The sequence below is a fragment of the Echiichthys vipera genome, assembly GCF_963691815.1.
Source record: "Echiichthys vipera genome assembly, chromosome: 21".
NCBI classification, from domain to species: domain Eukaryota; kingdom Metazoa; phylum Chordata; class Actinopteri; order Perciformes; family Trachinidae; genus Echiichthys; species Echiichthys vipera.
The window spans coordinates 3,184,663-3,208,504 of record NC_139846.1 but is presented as its reverse complement, the minus strand read 5'-3'; the positions used below and the strand labels follow the sequence as shown (position 1 = coordinate 3,208,504).

Below are 23,842 nucleotides of genomic sequence, written 5' to 3'. Positions count from 1 at the left end.
ACAGAACCATACTACGCCAAAACTCGCCTGCTGACTGAATGAATGAGGAAATCAAACACCGTGTGTGGCTGAAAGAGGGCGGAGACAGAGAGAAACTCGAGGTTTTCTGAGAAAAACCTGGTCCCGACCAGGTTAGTTTCAGAGAGCATGTTACCAAGGTAACTGACCGAGAGGTTAAGTTACCTCTCTTTGTGAAACAGGCTAGAGTTACCCCTCTGTCTCTGGTTTGAGTTACCTCCCTTTGTGAAACGGAAAACTCAGAGTTTCCCTCATTTCAGGGTTAACAGACTCAGAGTTTTCACTAAACCTGCTTTGTGAAACAGGCCCCTGGACAAATGAGAACATCCACAGGCTTAATACAAACTAAATAAAGCGAATGAGCAGTAAAAATGAAAGCAAAAAAGAAAAACAAGCAAATGAGATCCTAAGAATCCTGAGCAATAAATAGATGACTCAAATAATATAGTTCATGTTCAAAGGGATAGGAAGAAAGTAAAAACTTTTCTTTTACTTTTTTTTATAATTAATCATAAACAAAGTAAAAATTCAGTTTAGATCAGTCGGTGTCTGATATTTGGCTCGTGACTTAAAACAAATCACAGCAAAGCAATATCAAAGAGAAGAACAAGAGATAGAGAAGAAAAAAACAAAACAAACAAAAAAGAGCAACAAAAAACAAACCAATGATGAAATTGTAAACATAATGACAACAGTGCAAAAGGTGTTTTAATCAATACGGGATTATTGATGTCCCAGATTGCTTTGTAGTTGTTTAGTAGGGGCTATACGTGTTAACTGTTCCCCATGGTGACAGCCTGTGGGCAGAAACTGTTCCTGTGTCTGGTGGTTTTGGTGAACAGTGTTCTGTAGCTGAGGCGAAGTGAGGGCCAGAGGCTAACTGTCACTCAGGAGTAGTGATGTCTAAATGAAGCTTCATGAGGCATTAGTTGTATTTGTTGAGTCCACTAGACTGAGCTCTTGGTTTCAAGAGAAAGGCTCAATGAATGGTGATTCAGTGTGTTTTCAACCCTTTGTTGAACAGAGAGCTCCTTCTAGTGACTCAGAAAATAAAGAAAATGCTTCATGAAGCTTCATTTGGACATCTATACTCAAGGTCCGTAATTATTCATAAACTTTAACCTTCAATAAAATAAATAAAAAAAAATTCACCCCCCTCAGTGTTGTCATGGAGATATGACCTAAACATACAGACTAGCTTTATTTTTTTTAGTCCTAGGCCTTAAATCGGTTTAATTGTGCTGTTAAAACAGCCTGTTTAACATGGGGGTCAGTGAGAAACAACATGCATGGTCATACTTTTTCAGTATAGCATGTGCACCATCTGAATGAGCCTGTGTGTGTGTGTGTGTGTGTGTGTGTGTGTGTGTGTGTGTGTGTGTGTGTGTGTGTATATCTCAGGTGCATGTGGTGGAGTGCTGATGACAGGGGAGACCCCTGGCTTCCTTTATTCTCCTGGCTGGCCTGAAAACTACGCTCCTGAGCAGGAGTGTACCTGGTTGATACGTTCTCCGGACTCCACTGTAGAGTTTAATCTCTTGTCTCTGGACATAGAGGACTACCCCAACTGCTACTTTGACAGCCTTGTCATCAGAGATGGTAAGCAATCACACCAAAGGTTAAGACAGTGATGAAAAAAATAACAAAAGCTGTTTCACTCTAGGTAGCTGTCATTTCCAGAGCAACTCGTCTGACTTTACACATTGACATGAAAATCAACCAGAGAAAACAGTTGTCTTATTCTTTTGTGGCTGTGGGGGAGCTTTTTTTTTTTATCAGCGCATGACAGCATCCTCAATGTCTATTAATTTAATTATTTCTTTAATTCTTGTGGCCTGGTCTGTACTTACATCAGCAATTACTAACTAACATTGTAGCCTATTAATTGTGTGTTATGCTATGTTAGCATTGAAGAAGAAGACATGGATTTTTGTGTATGTATGTATGTATTGATGTATGTAGCTTTTTTCTTTCAATCTGATTAATAATCGGTTAATCAATCGATTATAAAACGAATTGTTAGTTGCAGGCCTTAATCTAATGAGTCCCTTGTGTGTGTGTGTGTGTGTGTGTGTGTGTGTGTGTGCGTGCGTGCGTGTGTGCGTGCATGCGTGTGTGCGTGTGTGTGTGTGTGTGCGTGTGAGTGATTGAGTGAGTATGTGTGCGGCTGTGTGTGTTTGTGTGTGTGTGTGTGTGTGGGTTTGTGTGTGTGTTCCAAGGTGCGACGAGTCTATCCCCTGTGTTGGCCAATGTGTGTGGTCGGGATCCTCCAGCTCCTCTCCACTCAACAGGAGACTCCATGTTCATCCACTTCTCCTCAGACAGTAGTGTCAGTGGTCGAGGGTTTAATGCTACCTATTCTAGAGGTAATACAACAGAAGCAAATGCATTAAGCAATAAGTCACGACAGGCCATGAAATGTTGGAATTATATCAAGGCTAAGGTGCGTTGTTCGGCTGGACGCGAAGCAAGTGAGCTATAAAACAGTTACCAGCTAGCCATTACCACCTTGTAGACATTGTGAAATAAACTGAAATAAGACCATACATAAACTGCTTTGATAGCTCAATCCTCATCTACCGAAAAAAAAAAAAATTTCTGTGGACAAATTTAGCTACTACATCTGTGTGCATATAGTGTTAGCTTAAGCGAAAGATAGCATTCTGTCACTACCTTATCAATGACACACCTGCACAGCTGATTGACATTGAGAGCGTTGTTAGAAATCAGATTAACCAATTACTTTATGAATATGTTGCAAAAAATAAGACTAACCATCACTTTATAAATATGTTGTAAAAAATCAGACTAACAAATCACTTTTTAAACATCTTAAAATATTTTGCAAGTTTATGTTTAAGTCCCTATACTGTATAAAACGATGAAAGAGGAGTGATATATAATTGTGACAAGGAACTGGACATCATAGCCGTGGTATACAGGATTTATAGCATGGCTAACCACCAATCAGATTGCTTGATCGATCGGTTTTGTTACTCTCAGTATTATAAACAAACAAAGGGGATGGTTGACAAACAGGGGTTAATGTTTTTTTATTTATTAATGTTTTTTGGTTACTTCATACATATTACTTGTATGTGTATACCAGTTGTATGAGATGCATATGTCTGTATGCGTCTCTAAAAATTGTCTAGGGTACACCTATGGTTAAATTGTATCTCACATGAATAATAATCTATTGTAAAATTATCTATTGTATATTATGTTAAATATTACATGTACTATGTATTTTCTGAAAAAAATATAGAAGCATACAAAAAAGATACCTTGAAAATATGAATATTATATTCTGAATAGAATTTGTAATTGATAATGCACTGAATTAGTATTGATACATTAGAATAACTATTATAAGTAATATAAATTATTATAATTATTATTAATTAATTAATTAATTAATCACTCACTCATCACTCATCACTCATCACTCATCTTCAACCGCTTATCCAGGGTCGGATCACAGGGGCAAACTTCCCTTTCCCAGGCCACATTAACCAGCTCTAACTAGGTGGAGATATAATCTCTCCACCTAGTCCTGGGTCTTCCCCGAGGCCTCCTCCTAGCTGCACGTGCCTGGAACACATCCCTAGGGAAGTGCCCAGGGGGCATCCTTACTAGATGCCCGAACCACCTTAACTGGCTCCTTTCAACGCAAAGGAGCCACGGCTCTGCTCCGAGTTCCTCGCGGATTGAGGAACTTCTCACCCTATCTCTAAGGGAAAGCCACCCTCCTGAGAAAACCCATTTCAGCCGCTTGTACCCGCAACCTCGTTCTTTCGGTCATGACCCAGCTTTCATGACCATAGGTAAGGGTAGGAGCAAAGATTGACCAGTAGATCGAGAGCTTTGCCTTCTGGCTCAGCTCTCTTTTCATCAGAACGGTCAAACTCATGCTCCATCGTCCCCTCACTCGTGAACAAGATCCTGAGGTACTTGAACTCCTTCACTTGGGGTAAGGACTCATTCCCTACCTGGAGTAAGCAATCCATTGGTTTCCTGCTGAGAGCCACAGCCTCAGATTTAGAGGTGCTGATCCTCATCCCAGCCGTTTCACACTTGGCTGCGAACCGATCCAGTGAGTGCTGAATGTCACTAACCGACGATGCCATCGAGAGCACATCATCTGCAAAAAGCAGAGACGAGATCCTCAGCCCACCGAACTGCAACCCCTCCCCACCAAGACTACGCCTAGATATCCTGTCCATGAAAATTACGAACAGAATTGGTGACAAAGCACACCCCTGGCGGAGGCCAATCCCCACCGGAAACAAATCTGGAGGACTGGACACAGCTCTTGCTTTGGGTGTTCAGAGATTGGATGGCCCACAGAAGTGACCCCCTCACCCCATACTGCCGCAACACCTCCCACAGTATCTCCTGGGGGACCCAGTCATATGCCTTCTCCAGATCCACAAAGCACATGTAGACTGGATGGGCATACTCCCAGACCCCCTGGAATCCACATTTTTCCCCTTCAATTTGAGGTTCAACTATAGGACAAACCCTCCTTTCCAGCACCTTGGAGTAGACTTTACCAGGGAAGCTGAGTAGTGTGATACCTCTGTAATTGGCACACACCCTCTGGTCCCCCTTTTTAAATAGGGGAACCACCACCCCAGTCTGCCACTCCCTTGGCACTGTCCCAGACTTCCACGCAATGTTGAAGAGACGTGTCAATCAAGACAGCCCCTCCAAACCCCAAGCTTTTAGCATTTCAGGACGATCAATCCCTGGGGCTTTGCCACTGTGTAGTTGTTTGACTACCTCAGTGATTTCCGCCAGAGATATTGACAATGAATCCCTATCAGCCTCCAGCTCTGCCTCTACAAAAGAGGGCATGTTAGTCGGATTAAGGAGTTCCTCAAAGTGCTCCTTCCACCGTTTCCCCCTCCTAAGTTGTCGAATGGTTTTCCAGAAGCACCTTGGTGCCCCCCGAAAGTCCTTCTCCATGACTCGGATTTAGATCAGGGAGGCCGTTCCTCCCAATCACGCCTCTCCAGGTGTCTCCATCATTACCCGCCTGGACGTTGAAGTCTCCCAGCAGAACAATGGAGTGCCCTACTGGAGCCCCATGCAGGACGCCATTCAGGGTCTCCAAGAAGGCCGTATACTCTAAACTGCTGTTTGGTGCATATGCACAAACAGCAGTCAGAGTTTTCCCCCCTTCGGCGTAAGGAGGCGACCCTCTCGTCCACCGGGGTAAACTCCAACACTGCAGCGCTCAGCCGGGGGTTTGTGAGTATCCCCACACCTGCCCCGTGCCTCACATCCTGGGCAACTCTAGAAAAGAATAGAATCCAACCCCTATCCAGGAGTACGGTTCCAGAACCGAGACTGTGTGTGGAGGTAAATCCCACCAGATCTAACTAGTAGCGCTCCACCTCCCGCCAGGAGCACTAGGCTCCAGACAACACAGCCCTCAGGTTCACAGAGACACACAAACCTCTCCACCATGATAAGGTGATGGCTCCCGGAACTAATAAATTAATTAATAACAAAAAGTATTAACAAAAATGAATTATAAAGTATTAATTAATTAATTAATTAATATATATTAATATTATTATGTAAGGAGGGTGTAGGGTGAAGTGGTTAGATTAAATTAGTTATTCTTCTTCCTACTCCTTTTCAAGCTTGAATAGAAAAATTGTTGTACTTTTAAATTTCGCTCTATGATTTTCATTGCTTTGCAAATATTGCCTGGAATGTCTAATTGTTTTACTATTTTGATTGTGTTGTTGATATTTATTCCTATTTAATGTATTTACTTGTTCTGAAGAGAGAGTGGAGACTACACTTATTATAATAAATTAATTAATCACCTTATTAATTATTAATAAGGCTAGTTTATTATTACTCATTAAAAAAGGCCCCACCATAGCTTAAACAGGGAATGTGGACTAAATCCGATGGTAACCTAGTTACCTGCAAGAATTAAGAGAATACTTTTCTATCTAGTTAAGACTCTTTGCAAAACAGAATGAAAGATCACAGACAATAACTTGGGTTTTGGGGTATTACTACAAAAATATGATTTATTTATATACATACATATAAATCATAGGTTATAACATGAAATGATACACATGAGAACAACACAGTAAATGTATGGGCATGGCAAAGTTATAATATGGAAATACTATTTCTAATCATACCTTTATGGAAAGTAACGTTTAATATCAAAAGGCCAGTGGTCACATGATCTGCTCATCAAAGTATACCAACAACATCATTTCACCAAAACTGAGCTGTGAAGAGAGCGAATCAAAGAGGAAAGAGATTTATTTCACAGCTCCAGAGCAGTCTCCAGATGTGGACCGGCTGTCCAACATGGCAGCACACTACTGTTTCTCAATAGGGGACGCTTTATACATTGTTGTTAACCCTAAATCTTTAGCAATTAAGCAAAAAAGTATTTTTGGATACCTCAGCAGAGACAGCTTGAGTTAGGTGAATGAGAGTTCACTTTTCAAGCTCCTGGCGAGCACTGGATTTAATATAAACTTAAAACAAAACAAAATATAATCCTTATTTGATTTCTTCATGACAGTACTTAGTAGTATAATAGTATAGTTTAGATATCATGACACTTCTGTAACTTTGGCATTATTGGTCATTGAAAATTCAGAGTTGTTTCAAACAACACAAATTCCTTTACAGATTAATGAAATACACAGTATTACAGTTTACACTTCCTTTAATAGTTGTTTTAAGAACATACTAAAAATCTGTCTCTGGTCTCCTCTTCTCAGATCGGATAAGGAGTCTGTGATCTGTTCAGGGTCATAAAAAGTGTGTCACAGGTTTCCTGTTGAAAGGGATGCGGGGGTCTCGAGTTCGAGTCAAGGTTCAATAAACCAATCACCTAAAAAAGAGGAAGGGAGAGAGTTGTTATTCTCACTTTTTCTCTTTTTCTTTCAGAAAATAGTCATTCAAGGTTCTTTTTTATTAACGACCTTGCCGTCATTTTCTTTTTTCTTTAATGACCTGCAGTTTCTCTCAAAGGTCAAAGCGCCAGAGAGAGAGAGAGAGAGAGAGAGAGAGAGAGAGAGAGAGAGAGGGACCCAGTTCTGATAAGGAATTAGGGATTTCTGCTCAGACTGGAATTAGGGGTGTCATACCGAATAGTGTCCCCTTTCTTTGATAACGACATATAGGGCAATATTTCCTACAGAAGAGAGAAAGGAAACACACTGTTCAGTTTTTATTGCTGAGAGCCCAGGTGTGCTAGATTAGCTGATGATGCTGATACTTGTCTTTTCAGGTTGTGGTGGCCTTTTGCATGTAGACAGGGGCGTGCTGAGCAGTCCTCGCTACCCCCAGAACTACCTGCCTGGTCTGGACTGTAACTGGCATGTGATGGTGACGGCTGGCTTCAAGGTTTCTGTCAGCTTTCAGAGCCCCTTCCAGGTTCAAGGTTATGGGACTGGATGCAGCACAGGAGATTACCTGGAGGTAAAATACATAAAGATAGCGGAATATTATATCAAAGTTCAATTCTGGGTCCATATTACTACAAATGGCAGTTTAGTTTTGCAAGTTAGCATCAACTTACAATTTTCTGTTGGTTACAAGTTGTTCAGTTTTTATCTAAACTACTCAGATACAACAACTCTATTTTCTATTAAAGAGGCACTATTATGCTAGTTTTCAGGGTAATACTTGTATTTTTCGGTGCAGCTACAATAGGTTTACATGCTTACAAGCACATTATATTTCTTGTATTGTCCCTATCTGCAGCACCCTTGCAGCACCTCTGTGGCAGGCTCTGTCACAATAGAGATTTCAAATTTATCTCTATTAGCAAGAGACACTCTTGCATTCAGAGCTGAGCACAGCCAACCCAGACGGTTGGCAGGGCTCACGTCTAAATGCGTCTAAGTACTTCATTATTTGACGCTTTAATATTATTTAAAAAGATTATAAAACATTAAAACTGCAATTATAGGTCAGAAAAGACGGAGAAACACAATAGGTCCTCTTTAACTATTCCTTCTCTCTGTCTGCAAGTTTGGATTCAGTATAAATGATCAGTTGATTAATTGTTTATTTTACATCTCAGTTATTCTTCACTTGCTGGTGTCTCCGCAGCTCAGGAATGGTCCAGATGGTTCATCTCCACTGCTGGGCAAACTCTGTGGTTCAAGTCCTCCATCCCTCCTACAGACAACTGACAACCACCTGTTTATTCGCTTTGCATCTGATGTCTCCAATGAGGGCAGTGGCTTTAAGCTGACATTTGAAGCCCACAGTCGGGGTATAACCATTGCCCTTTTTTCTATTCTCTCTCTCACAGTAGAATACCAGCATGGTTGGTGTTGGTTGGTGTTCACACAGTAATGTTAATCTGTGACTTTTTCAGTAACCAAGAAATTACAACAGTGTTGTTGATTGTTACAGTTAAAGGAGTTGAATAGTAAAGCCCAGATTTGGACTCAACCGGAAACGTATTGAAATCATTAATTGTTATTGTCAGATCTCTTGTGAGATTTATGGGCTGTTCTTATAACTGTTTGTCGTTACTGTTTATGTGTTATTGATGTATGTAGTGCAGTGATTTTTTAGCTTCGATAGGGGGACATATGCAGACTTCCACTGTGACACAGGTGTCAGGTCATGATAATTAGATCAAGTCACATGGTTCTCAAAGCATTATGATGAAGGCAGATTGACAATACTTCCTGTGACTGGTCAGTGACTTGAAATTGATTCTATACCGGTTATACTACTTTAGAAATACTTAAAAAAAGGTATAATATGCAGCATTACCCTAAAAAAACTACATAGACTACTAATTCTCAATCATCACTTCCAACCCACTAGAAGTGTGTGGCGTTGTCTGCAGAAAGGCTGCCATTATTCCTGTGTGGGGGTTGTCCCTCTCCTCTGCTCCGTGAACTGTGTGCAGCACATAGACTGTAAACATTAGGCATGTTTCCATTAGCCCTGTAGAGTGGCTTCCAGGAAAGTTTCAGTCCACGCCCTCTCAAATGGCCTTCACTCGTAGTGTTTCCATTACAAAAAAAAGGCCCGAGAGGGATTTACGAGACTCCGGAGGTGACGTATCACTCTGTATGGGTTTAGAACGCCGGTGATTAGCTGATCAGTGATACAGTGGCCCGTTCTTCCTCAAGAGAAATACAGAGCAGTTGTAGTGTGATTTAAGGTAGCTCGTATTATTCACAACGTCAACTTATGTACAAGTTACATGAAAGAAAACACACTACCTTAAAGATTTGAGGCGCTGTAAACGTGTTTGTTGACAGACAGGCTGTCACCCCACTGCAGTGGTGTGTGTGTGTGTGTGTGTGTTTGTGTGTGTGTGTGTGTGTGTGGTGTGTGTGTGTGTGTGAGTGTGTGTGTGTGTGTGTGTGTGTGTGTGTGTGTGTGTGTGTGTGTGTGTGTGTGTGTGTGTGTGTGTGTGTGTGTGTGTGTGTGTGTGTGTGTGTGTGTGTGTGTGTGTGCATTCGTGTGTAAATGGGAAAGAGAGAAAGAGAGAGGTATGGAGCATGCAGCAAAGGACCAGAGGTCGGAAATTCAATCCAGAATCCGTGCACAGGCCATTTTCTGTGCTGTGTTCTTCTACACCACTGGATAAAAGTGTCTACTCTACTACACCGGCTTGCTGTGGCGTCTGTTCTATCACTCGACACATCCTGCTGAGAACTACATCCCATCAGCAACCGGGCGTATCTCAGGGGACAGTTTATGTCTCAGTATCTAGTTTCAAGTCTTCTTCAATACAGCATGATGTTCCTTTGGTAAATCATGGTCCCATTTAGAGTCAAATAGACCATAAAGCAGGGGATGCTTTAGGGCAGGTATACAAGATGACCAGTGTTGCCAACTTGGTTACTTTCTCCCTAGATTTAGTCACTTTTCAGACCCTTTTATCTACTTTATTTATAAAAAGTGACTAGCAACCAATTTAGTGACTTATCTAGACCATCTGGAAAAAGGGAGCAATTTATTATATGTTAATTAATTTCCATGCATGATGTTCAGAGTAATCCAACTCCACGGCTGCTAAGTCAACCAGCTCTGTGTCACTGCTGTGAGTGCAGATGAACAGCACCAGCACTGGGAGCTTCTCGCTCACCTGCTGGCAAAAGTCCACCGGAGGATTCAGCTGGTTCAAAATCAGTAAAAGTTTTCCTCTGAAGTGTGTGGGTGCGTGAAGCTCCATTTAAAACTAGCAGTCCTTCCTAGCTCCACCCGTGGGTCCACACATGGCGGCTGTGGCTCAGTGCTAGAGTGGGTAGTCTTCCATTCGAGAGATCGCCGGTTCGATCACTAGCTCCCCTGGTCCACATGTCGAAGTGTCCTTGGGCAAGACACTGAACCCCGAATTGCTCCCTGTGCTGTGCATGGGTGTGTAAATGGGGTGTGAATGGTGAGATTAGATGGTATGTAGATGTCCACTGCCGTCTGTGTGAATGGGTGAATGTGACAAGTAGTGTGAAAGCGCCTTGAGTAGTCAGAAGAGTAGTCCATTTACCATGGTAACTTATCATTCTCCTGGCTTCGAAAACAATCTGCAAACCAATGCGCAACATCACAGTGGCTACATCCATGTCTATGATGCAATAGAATTCTGCTGCTGTCGGTCCATGTGCCTATATTACTATCACAGACAGACAAACCCACACAATGAAGCTTTGATTCTACTCAAGATCCAATATTGTGGCACTTTCCAGCAGGGATATGCGGCTGTGTGTGTGTGTGTGTGTGTGTGTGTGTGTGTGTGTGTGTGTGTGTGTGTGTGTGTGTGTGTGTGTGTTTGTGTTTGTGTGTGCACGTGCATCTTTAAATGATGTGTTGGCAAACACCAACAGACAAAAGTCAGGCTACATATTGTACCTTCGACGAATAAACTTTGTTATTTTCTTAATACATGTATGTATTTGCTATCAAGTAGTGATATCCAAATGAAGCTTCATGAAGCATACACTTTATTTTCTGACTACTTCTACCCACTAGATGACCCTCTCTGTTCAGCAAAAGGTTGAAAGCACACTGAATTAGGGGTGGGCGGATCGATCTAAAATATCGATAGTATCGATACCAAAGTTGGTATTTGTATTGATAAATACTTGTCTGATGAGATCAATATCTACGTTTCTGTTTCTCTTCTCTTTGGTGATTGACCAAACACCGCTCCTCTCACTTTGCTCATGCTCACTGTGCCCCTCCTCCCCTGCCATGCTGTGAGTTGAGCGCACAGCTGGCTGCATGATTCCAGAGCGAGAGGAGCGCCCATTGGGCTTATTTTACAACTTTTTTACAACAACAAATAGGCTACTGTGGTAACACCACATAAACCACATAAAAACATACTCAAAAGAGAACTGCAACTGTATTTAATGGAAATTTGCATATTGATGATGCCTTCACTTCATAAATCATGATGAATTTCTCTCCCCTACACAAAAGTAGCTATTGGATCGATACCAAATTTATCCAGTATTGCACACCCGTACAATGAATCACCATTCATTGAGCCTTTCTCGTTAAAACCAAGAGCTCCATCTAATTGACTCATGAAGCTTCATTTGGACATCTCTACTGTCAAGGATTGGCTGATATGGACATGCAATGAGTAATGCTGGTCTATTGCAAAGTGGTCCAACATAGTGTTATTCTTTCTCCTTTTCCTTAGCATGTGGAGGCTTCATTGAGCTGAATGATAATGACCCTCCAGGGTATATCACTTCACCAAACTATCCTCAGAACTACCCCCAGAACATTGACTGTATCTGGGTCATAACTGTGCCTAATGGAGAAGCGGTCCAAATTGACTTTGAGGATGATTTCTACATTGAACCCACAGCCAGGTAGAGCTTCTACTTTCACTTTCAAGCAGGGTGGTCTCATGCTAAGTTTTCTGTTACATTTAACAAGAAAAAGTACTGCACAGTGATTTGTGTGTGTTTCAGGTATTTTTATGTTCTTTTAGCAGCCAATTTCTGGTCAACCACAGCCCATTTTCTAATCATAACTAGTGTTGGGAGTAATGTCATACAAAAGTACCCCCAAAAAGGGTAATATTCTCAACAAATCTCAGTTAGGTGCATTACAATGTATTTTCAACCCAAAATTAAGTGGTGTTTGATTTTTATACAAAACAGACCCAACGTTGGACAGCACATTCACGAGATAGACATACACCCATTACTTTCAGTTTGTCAGAGACAAGGACATAAGAGAATATTATAGTTAAGTGCAGTTTGTGTGTGAAACCAAAAGATCTATTTACTTCCCGAAATAACAAGTCGTATCTTTAGACGTTATGTTACAATACAGTAGGCTCTAGCTCTATTGATTTGAATATGAACAGACCTAAAGTTACAGTATCTCTATCCCAGTTTACCAGACTTTGACCTTTTGTCTGTTCTTGCTATGATTGTTCCTTGTATTGCCCCATGAGCCATCAATGCGGCTAATACATTCTACTGTTTTTAGCCTTAAGCCTAGCTGGATGTGTAATGAGCTTATTAAGCGTATCATGATTTATTGATAGATAGAAATTCGTTGTACTCATTGTACAAAATTTAAAAAGAAAATAATCATAATTTTTATACAAGATCAACTGATATTTGTCTAGTCTATTTGTAAAATGGACTAGGCCACTAAAAATCATTCGACATCGTGGGCTTTTGGGGCTAAGGGAGCTGTTAGCCTGGGGCTAAGGATGCATTCACACTGGCACATTCCAAGTGGGCTAACCCCAACTTTGGCCCAGGGCTATTAGAAGTGCAGTGTGAATCGTATATCTTAGGGTAACTCTGGGTTAAAAAAATGCATGGTGAAAAAGTCCAGAACCATCCCTTAGAATGCAGTGTGAGAAATTATTCTGGCCAGTGGGTTTGGAGTTTTGACACATAAATAGGCCAGGCATTTACTAGGGCACTTGTTCTCAAACTATGGTACATTTACTACTGATGTATACTCTTTCTAGTGGGACTCACAGGAATCTTTGTAATATTTGAAAACTATATTAAAATACATATATACTGTATACAGCTATCAAAATATGACATTTAATTATTTTAAATATGAGATACTTAAACTGACTATGATATACCTTAATTGTAATTTAAAAAAGAGTTTGCCTTCTCTTACTATACAAGATAGTAAGCAGAGGTAAAAATGAATGGTTTAAAGGCTACCAACAAGAGAAGTGAAAAGGTGGAGCTACATTACCTCACTGTCGAGTCCTGCACCACCACCACCACCTCCTGACAACAACCCAGTGTTTGGATCAGGATGCAGAGTCACAGTCTAATACTCCTCTCTGCGCTGCCCTTACCACAGATGCCAAGAAAGCAGAGTTGCAGTCTTACACAGCTCTCAGCGCTCCCTGTGGAACTTTTTCCAGCTCAGCATCCTATACTAACGCTGTGTGCCTCACGGTCATCTAAATTAATTAAATCAAAAATGAACAGAAGTGGAGCTATACAGAAAAACTTGATACCAATCAACACCAAATCTGCAATAATGAAACAAAATCAGAAAAAAAGTGGAATTTTAAACATCAGATCTGATATCAGATAACGTCATTGATTTACTCTGTCTGACTGAAACCTGGCTGCGTCATGAAGAATATGTTAGCCTAAATGAATCCACACATATTTATACACATTCCTCGAGGCAGTGTTCAAGGAGGAGGTGTTGCAGCTATTTATGACTCAAGCCTATAAATCAACCCTAAACCTAAACTGAATTATAATTCATTTGAAAGTCTTGTTCTTAGTCTTTCACATTCAACCTCGAAAACCACACATCAAATTATACTTATACGTTATAGTGTACCATGCTCCTAGTCCGTACTCTGAATTTTATTTGAATTCTCAGAGTTTCTGTCAAATTTAGTCCTTAAATCTGAGTAAGTAGTAATCATTGTAGGAGATTTTAATATTCTCGTGGACGCTGATAATAATAGCCTTAGTATTGCGTTTATCTCTCTATTGGATTTGATTGGTTTGGAGTGTACATAAACTTACTCACTGTTTTAATCACACCCTCAACCTTGTTTTGGCTTATAGTGTGGAAATTAAAGACTTAATAGTCTTTCCACAGAATCCTATTTTATCAGACCATCATTTGATAACTTTTGAATTCATATGACCGGACTACTCACCTCTGGGCAATAGTTTCTACACTAGATGTTTATCTGATAGTGCTGTAAATAAATTTAAGGAAGCGATTCCATTTGCATTTAATTTAATGCCTTATTCTAATATTCCAGATTCCTGTACGAACGTTAGTTTCTCTGAAATGGATCACCTTGTTGACTGTGTAACAGGCTCACTACGAACAACACTCAACTCTGTTGCTCCTTTAAAAAAGAAGATAGTGAAACAGAGGAAGTTAGCTCCACGGTATAACTCACAAATCCGTGAATTAAAACAAGTATCGCTAAGTATAGTTTCTTCAAACCCAGGAACCTTAGAAACAACTGTATGACCTGATATATTCTTGGACTGCTTTTCTACAGTTTACCTTAACAAATTAACCTCTACTATTTCGGCATCAAAGCCTTCTACTTGTCTCCTAGACTATATTCCGGCTAGGTTACTTAAAGAAGTGTTACTTTTAGTTAGCACTCCTGTATAAGATATGATTAACATGTCTTTATCAGCAGGTTATGTACCACAGTCTTTTAAAGTGGCTGTAATTAAACCTCTTCTTAAAAAACCCAGTCTTGATCCTGAGGTACTAGCCAACTATAGACCTGTATCTAACCTTCCTTTTCTCTCTAACATCCTCAAGAAATGTGTAGCCAATCAGCTGTGTGACTTTTTACATAATAATAAGTTATTTGAGGACTTCCAGTCAGGATTTAGAGCGAATCATAGCACTGAGACAGCACTGGTAAAAATTACTAACGACCTTCTTATAGCTTCAGACAAAGGACTTGTCTCTGTACTTGTCTTACTAGATCTTAGTGCGGCCTTCGACACTATTGACCATCACATCCTGCTACAGAGACTTGAGCATCTAATTGGCATTAAAGGAACTGCACTGAGCTGGTTTAAGTCTTATTTATCAGATAGATCTCAGTTTGTACAAGTTAATGACAAATCCTCCATTCACACACTCACTACAACTACTACTACACTACTTCATTGTTATGCTGATGATACACAATTATATTTGTCGATCAAACCAGAAGAAACCCATCAGTGAGATAAACTTCAAATGTGCATTAAGGAAATAAAAAGCTGGATGACCTGCAATTTTCTGATGTTAAACTCAGATAAAACTGAAGTCATTGTACTTGGCCCCAAAGGCCTCCGAAATTCATTGTTAATCTGGATGATGTTGTGTTGTCCTCCAGCACCACAGTAAGGAATCTGGGTGTTATTTTTGATCAGTATATGTCCTTCGATTCTCACATAAAATTTACGACAAGGACTGCATATTTTCACCTGCGTAATATTGCGAAATTTCGGAACATTGTGTCTCAGAAAGATGCAGAAAAACTAGTCCATGCATTTGTTACTTCTAGGCTGTTAAGAGTCTCCAGTTGGTCCAAAATGCTGCAGCTAGTGTATTAACTACAACAAATCGAAGAGAACATATTTCTCCTGTATTAGCTTCTTTGCACTGGCTACCTGTAAAATCTAGAATAGAATTTAAAATCTTTCTCCCTACCTTCAAAGCTCTTATTGGTCAGGCTCCATCGTATCTTAAAGAGCTCATAGTACCGTATTACCCGACTAGATCACTGCGCTCTGAGAATGCAGGACTACTTGTCGTTCCTAGAGTCTCCAAAAGTAGAATGGGAGGCAGAGCCTTCAGCTACCAAGCTCCTCTCCTCTGGAACCAACTCCCAAGTGTTATTCGGAATACAGACACTGTCCCTTTATTTAAAGGTAAACTTAAAACTTTCCTTTTTGATAAATCTTACAGCTAGGGCTTGCGAGCCCTTAGCAATGTTGTTATTTTAAAGCGGATTTTGTTCTGCTCAATTATGCTGCTATAGGCCTAGTCTGCCGGGGGATAATACTTTTCCAGATACTCTGAGCGTCTCTCCTCTCTGTTTGTATCATTCATGTCTCATCAATGCATGTTACTAATTCAGCTACTACCCAGGAGTTGTTTCGCAGGTCTCTGCTGATCGTGGTGGTGCCTGCTGCCGTGGTCCTGCATCCTGCTACTATTATAATCTATAACCTTAGCTGTGCTTGTTTCTACTATTCTGCTGTATTAACTGCCATAACATATAAGTCATATTCACATTACTATAGATATTATTATAGTTACTGTAAGTGTGTCTGTCTCTGTCTTTATGTCTGTCTTTGTCTTTCTCTCTCCATCTGTCCGTCTTTTCTCTCTTTCTCTCTCCTTTTCTTCCTCCCCAACCAGTCAAGACAGATGTCCCTCCTCCACAGAGCTGTGTCTGTCTGACTTTCCTGCCTGTAATAGGGAAGGTTTTCGTTGCCACCGTACTCTACGGGGGAATTGTTGGGTCTATGTTTATCATAGAGTGTGGTCTTTACCTAGTCTGTAAAGTGTCCTGAGATAACTTATGTTATGATTTGGCACTATAAATAAAATTGAATTTAATTGAATTGAATTATTCACATTGCTTTAGCTATCACTATAGTCACTGTTACTTTTGTGGTTGCTTGAATCTCTTCAAGTGTGTCTGTCTCTCTTTCTTTGTGTCTGTCTTTGTCTCTCTCTGTATATCTGTCAGTCTTTTCTCTCTTTCTCTCTTCTTTTCTCCCCCCCCAACCGGTTTTCATGTAACAACTAATAAACAGAGAAATCTGGAAGAGTCGCTAACAACCGGACGTGGCTAACATCAATTAGCTCGGGGCATTACGGGGAAGGCATTAAAACGTCTTTTTTTAACCACTATACTGCTCAAAATAACATGAAGAGAGAGCCAAGTAAAATCTAATGAAAATGGAAAAAGTTTGAGAATGGAAATCTTTTGTTGCGAAGATTAAAACCAATGATCATTTTATTAACATTTTTCCCCTGTCATCTTCTAGCAATTCTTTAGGGTTCATGACTTTCATAAGACATGTTTTCAGATATCCAACTCTGTGTTTCTCAGCTGCATGTATGACTACTTGGAGCTGCGTGATGGCTCGACTTCAAACTCTGGCTTAATTTCCCGCCTCTGCGGCACAACCCGACCACCTACCCAACATTCAACAAGTTCCTCCATGCTGCTCAGGTTTCGTACTGACACCAGTGTCACGCACAAAGGCTTCAAGGCAAAGTACTCCATAGGTAGGCAAATCCCAGACCCAAACGTTTTGATTCATGGTCTTTGGATATTGATCCAATTCTAATTATGACATGGTTGGCTAAGAACTAACCAGCACCAATCATACACAAACACAAACACTTCCACTCAATTTCAACATCAGACTTTGATATGTTTGAAAGTATGCCATTTAAAAGGCAGAACAAGTGAGTTGGTACCGTTTCCTTTTGTGATACTGTGGTGCCAGAGACAGGAAATCCTCCACAGGAGGTTTTACTGCATGTTTTGGGTTGAACTTCTTCTTCTTCCCTTTCTCTCTTCTTTGTTATGACAATTTACTAGACTTTTTTCAGGATTTTAAAAGAAAAAAATAGTTCATACTCATTTTCATATCTCCACTCCCTCCCAGCAACATGTGGAGGTACCTACATAGGTCAAAGGGGTACGATCAACAGCCCTGGCTTCCCAGGATCAAACTATCCTGACAGCTCCAGTTGTGAATGGTACCTGGAGGGGCCCACAGGGCACTACCTCACCCTCAGCTATGGGACCTTCAACCTGCAGGCCACTTCAGGATGCTCTGCTGACTATGTGGAGATCAGAGAGTACAATGCCTCAGGTGAGAAAACAAAATCATCAGTTCAGATACTCTTTTTGTTTTCATAGCCACCACCATACACTGTGCTGCCAACAACATTTCAATAAGGCAAGCAATATCAAATGTCAGGATTCTCTTCCACCATCTTCTGAATTGCTGAAAATTGTGAATTTAGTTTTGTTGGGTTTGGTATAATGCCACCTTTATACTCAAAAACTATAGAGGATGCATTACATATGTATAAGCTTATTTAAATTGACATGAGTGACCATTATAAAGGGTTCACACACAGGCCTCGGTTGGGGCTAATTCAGAGTTGTTTATGATCAAAAGTTATACAACTGCAATCAAAGTTACTTTTGGGTGCAATAACTTTTACACTGAATGTCAAGTCTGTGTTTTAGCCAAAAAAGGGTAGGTGTCCAAAAACACGCACAGAGTAGGTGTTACATGACATAGCCTAAATCGTTTACATCTCTGGTTCATCCCAAACAAAGATAAAACACTAAAATAATCTCACAAAAGCATGTATTCCATAAGTAAGTAATCATGTCAGCGAAGTCCAATGCTTTCATAGACCCAGGCAACATGGGGTTACACCAAACTACTTGGCTAGGTCAAATAATGAAGGGGTTAGGATATTTTAAGGGCTACCTGCCCGTCTTGGATGCATCTTGAAAATTACACCTTTCTAGTGGTCAAACTTTGGTAAACTTTGGGTATGTTACTAAGGACACCTAATACTACAAAAATAGCTGAGAAACCTTTTGTTCGAATTTTTTTAGGGTTAGATGTTTTTTTTCCATATATGTAGCCGCCTAGTTTACAATTAACAATAATAGGACTACAGAGGTAAAAACCGTATTACTTAACACTGACACGATGAGATGCAACAGACCCACACTTAGATACATTTCCTGTGTTGTACTGTGTGTAGGGCGCCTGCTGGGCCGACACTGCGGCAGTAACATTCCACCTTCCATTGACACGTCCGACAGTTTCGCCTATGTCAGGTTTGTCAGTGACACCAGCGGAAATGCAGCTGGCTTCAGTCTGACGTTTGAAGCCAGCGTTGAAGGTACGTATGATCATTTTCAAAAGATACTACATGACATTTGCATGATATTCAAGAACACATAGGATGGTGGCATTTCAGAGCTGATTTTCTGAAAACTTTTATCAGCTAACTGAGCTCCTGAAACTCATCACAGCTTCTCACTGACAATCTGGTATTTGTAAAATAACGAAACGTGTTGGGTGTAATATCCATATTCTTTCATAAATTTGCTTCTTCTAAGACACTTAATATAAGAATTTGAAACCTTCATGACAGTTGCACAAAGATGAATGTTTTAGCATTCAAAAAGTACAGCTCACATCAGGTTTTATTTTACATTATTGTAGAAGTTTTGAACTTATCTACAGCCGACCAACCTTCTTTTTTTAACAATATGTTTATTGACGTTTTACTTAAAAAATACAGTATGTGTACAGTGTACTATTACAAACTCACAGAAGACATTGACAATTCCAGACTACACTGAGACATAGGTGGTATACACAAAATTTCAAACAAACAATTTTAGGTCAAAAGACTAAAAGGAGAAATTAAATACATTCAAGATACAAATGAAAAAAAAATCTTATTATATTATTATAATAGTAAAAAAATGAAATGAGCAAGCGTCGATGAACGGGCCCTCACACCCGACGTCCGTCGCGGGAGGCTGATTTCCTGTTACCGGTAGGTGGCGCTGTGGCTGTTGGTAAACATTTGCTTGTGGTTGTCTTCAGGCCCGGACTTATCATGTCTGGAAAATTTGGTGCAGTTTGGACAATGTATTTGAAGTTAGAGCGACTTCCTGTTTCATGGCGAGAATCACAAAATGGCCACCATGCCATAACGCAACATTGCACAAAGCATGCCTTATATTACCAAACATAAAGTGCAGAACCCACGATGGAAATTACATGTAAATCAGATTATGTTTGTCATTTTTTGTCCTGCCAATAGGGGCACTATCACTGTGAGTCATTATTGAGATGTAGGTGTGTTCAGGACATTCTTGTCATGCATGATCAATTTGGTGGAGATTGGACAATGTATGCTGAAGTTACAGCTACATCCTGTTTCAGGCGAAAGGCCAAACGTCAGTGCCATGCCACGGCAACACAGAGCAAAAAAAAGAAAATCTGCCGAGTATTGTTTGGTCAGACATGTCTTAAAATGGTACTGGCTGATTTTGAAGTCGATCTTGGTAAATCTCTAGGACGAGTTCGTTAAAGTATGACACGTGTAAAAGTGGAAAAATTACCACAAAACACACTTGTCTTAAGATGGTAATAACCAATTTTAAAGGCGATTCTGTTAAATCTCCAGGAGGGTAAAGACATGTAAAAACAAGAGACTTCCTGTTGCCAGCAGGGGACGTTATGACTGTGAGTCAGTATTAAAGTGGGGTTGGATGGAGCTCTTATGAATCATGAGAAATTTGGGGGAGATTAGACAATGTATGGAGAATTTACAACAAGTTCCTGTTTTATGGCGAAAGGTTTAACATGGGGCCAAGACGCGGCAACATGGGGCGAAAAAAGAAAAGAAAAATGTGCGGAGTATCGGTTTCTGAGCCATTTTGAAGTTGATCTCTTAGAGAGAGTTTGTAGTATGTATGTAAGTATGACCTGTGCAAAGGGGAAAAATGGCCATAAATTTCAAAATGGCCGACTTCCTGTTGAGTTTAGGATATTGCTCAAAGAAGCTTTTTTGTACATCTTGATGAGTTCTATATGCCCATCGACAATTGGGGAGTCTGGGCTTTTTTTTCCAGGGGGCACTAGTGAGTCAATTTGCCATGCCCATTTCTGAAAACAATGAAATACGTAAATTTTCCCCACTCCTGAATTATTTGTGAAGTTTGGTTAGTTGTAAATATAAGAAAGCCTCCAAAAAGACGATTCATTGGAGAAAAAGAGAAAACTAAGAAGAAAGGGAGCAAATTCAATAGGTCCCTCTCCAACGACTTCGTCGGTGCTCTGGCCCTAATAAACCTCTCAGATTTTAACACTTGTATAATACAACAATAGTACAACAAATTGTTGTCTAATCAATCTTTAATCTTTAAATGTAAAGATTCTGAAGTCTTAAACATAAGATTAAGATATTGAACTAAACTGGTAGATATAATTGTCTTGTTGTGGTCGTTTTTTAGTCTTGGGGTCAATTTAACTCAATCCTGATTTTAAAAGCATTCTGACATTTCTTGGGGCCTTTGTGTAAAGAATGAAATGATAAGTTGAAAATTGCTTAGTGTGGTGGAATTATTATATAATACACATTATTTGTCCAAGTACTAATTACTTACTGAGACTATGGTATTTCTGTTTTATCAACATGTACTAAAGCTATGTAACCAGGGCTGTAAACTGTAACTTTTTAGCTCACCTGCCAAGTCAATTTTTTACCGGCCAAATGGTAAATTTTCTCTTTTTGTTGCATATACATCGGTTTCAGTCCTTTTCTTTGAGGTAATAGTATTATAGAGCAATAAATGCTTACTAAAGAGGCCAAAGTATTATTTAGAAATACATTTTAATATGATAAATTGTAGTTTCAAAACATTGCAAATTGAAAACTTTAACATTGCAAAACTTTGACAAAGGAAACACTCATAAATGACTCATCAGAACTACAGATGGGACCGATCCAGTCTGCATCTCTTAACAGAACTCCTCATCACTGTCTTCAGCCGACATCCTCTGAACCACTATCCATATACAATATATTATAATAATATAATGTAATATAATATAATATAATATAATATAATATAATATAATATAATACAATATAATATTAGAACAGTCAGGCCGTCTGCTTCTAACTGAGCTCTTGTGCAACAGCAACATAGTTGTGCTCAGATCAAAGTCACTGTGCCAAACTTTTCAAGAGCAGTGACTTTTACGCTACGTTGCTTCTGAGGGGAACTACAGCGGTGTCAAAATTTATGTCGCCTGGGGAAAATTTTAGTCGCATTTGGCGAGTGGCGACCGCTAGTTTACGACCCTGTAATGTATGTAACATATAGGTCATAAATGTTCAGTATGTACTCTCAGTTACATAAATGTTCAGTCCATTTTGCTTCCCGCTTGCAGGGATAAATATTCACTAACAAAATGTTGAAAATCTCTTTGTTTTACTCTTCCTCACCTTCATCGGCAGTCTGTGGAGGGGAGCTGAACGCTCCCTCGGGAACTATCTCCTCCCCCAATTACCCCAACTTGTACCCACACAGCCGGGTGTGTCGCTGGGAGCTGGTGGTGTCACCAGGCCGCCGCGTTACACTCACCATCAATGACCTATCGCTGGAAGATTCTGGCTCTTCCTGTGCATTTGATTATGTTGATGTGAGTCCTCTTCTGCCAGTATTTTCTTATGTTTCACCATTTAACTTTGTCCAGGTAATCTTGCTTCTTATTTATTTTCTCACATTTAACCAAAATGTAGAGGTCCCCAATTCAATACAATTCAATAATATGTTAAACCATAACAAAAGTTATCCCAAGACACTTAACATATAGAGTAGGTAAAGACAACACTTATTCATGATTTACATAGACCCAACAATTCGAAATCCACCATAGGGATTTGTAGTAGTATTTAAGTTAAGTTAATTCCATTCATGTCAAATGTGTTTGAGTGGTAAAATTGGAACCAGTAGCAAATAAATAAAATAAATAATAATAATCTCAAATGCCAGACTGTTAGCATGCCTGGACACCACTCACTGAAGTGGGACATTTTTTTTTTGTCGATTTAGGTGACCCATCCAATGAAAACTAAAGGCAAACTAGGAATTATTAAATGTTCTTTGAGGCAGAAATATTTTTTATTTTGTTTGGTGTATCATTGACCACATACACATAAGTTATAGCACTGACGCTGAAGCTCAGATAAGTGTTGATATTTTACATTACATATTTCAAGTAGTGCTGTCCAACTGAAGCTTCATGAAGCATTTTTTTTCTTTTTTTCTTTTCCACTAGATGGAGCTCTCTGTTCAACAAAGGGTTGAGAACACACTAAATCACCATTTAATGAGCCTTTGTCTTTAAACCAAGAGCTCCATCTAGTGGACTCAACAAATACAACTAATGCTTCATGAAGCTTCATTTATCTCCAGCCTTATCTCCATAATCAATGACCTGATGAACTGCTAATGTTTCAGATGGAATGGTCAGTCAAAACCAGATTCCCTTCTTTGTCTGCTGTATTGGGACTGTTTGTAATCACTGTCAAACTCATTAAGGTTCTGTGCGAACATTCATACCTACATTTAAAGTGGAATTCCGGCGCAAAATCATCCCGTGTTTTTTTCCGGCTTATTTGATGTATGTAAGTGCCAAAGAAGACCATGGGATGATTTTGCGCTGGAATTACACTTTAAAGAACTCCGAAGGGAATGTTGATGCCTTCCTTGTCTTCTAGATACTGAACGGGTTACTGGTCGATGCCCCTCGCCTGCAGAGACTCTGTGGAACAGTACCAGCAGGCACACAGGTGCGCTCCTCTGGAAACACCATGACGGTTGTGTTCCGCACTGACGCTTCTGTGTCCAATGGTGGCTTCATGGCATCTTACTCCTCTGATGAGCCTGCAGGTTAGATATGCCCTCGGACACAATTAAAACTGAACTACTATCATAGTATGATATCAAACATCTGAACATGCTGCATGTCCCTCCATTTTTTCTATGTAGCAAGTGCTTAAATACATGTGTACAGCAAAATGTTGCAGTAACATTCTCTCAAATGTCTTTTCATATTGGTTTAAGAGAAAGCATACGAGAAGTGAACTCCAGACGCACCAAACGTTCTGCTCCTACCCATGTGTGCTGAATGATGAATCTCACTTGATCGCAATTGTTTGTTCACATATGGTAACTCCCCCTAAACAATAAGAGCAGCTGCTGTGCTGTGTG

General features: G+C 40.0%; 1 protein-coding gene across 1 annotated transcript in view; it reads left to right on the top strand.

Annotated features, from left to right (window-relative positions):
- cubn (cubilin (intrinsic factor-cobalamin receptor)) overlaps positions 1-23,842 on the top strand; it is a gene marked incomplete at both ends in the record, with an annotated part of 156,199 nt that overhangs the window by 87,521 nt on the left and 44,836 nt on the right. Inside the window, 10 exons of the mRNA XM_083936559.1 lie at positions 1,420-1,617; positions 2,238-2,384; positions 7,304-7,494; positions 8,131-8,296; positions 11,699-11,873; positions 17,111-17,289; positions 17,676-17,885; positions 18,802-18,942; positions 22,084-22,268; positions 23,350-23,521. Coding sequence (XP_083792685.1) covers positions 1,420-1,617; positions 2,238-2,384; positions 7,304-7,494; positions 8,131-8,296; positions 11,699-11,873; positions 17,111-17,289; positions 17,676-17,885; positions 18,802-18,942; positions 22,084-22,268; positions 23,350-23,521 — 1,764 coding nt within the window. The remainder of the gene's footprint in view (positions 1-1,419; positions 1,618-2,237; positions 2,385-7,303; positions 7,495-8,130; positions 8,297-11,698; positions 11,874-17,110; positions 17,290-17,675; positions 17,886-18,801; positions 18,943-22,083; positions 22,269-23,349; positions 23,522-23,842) is intronic.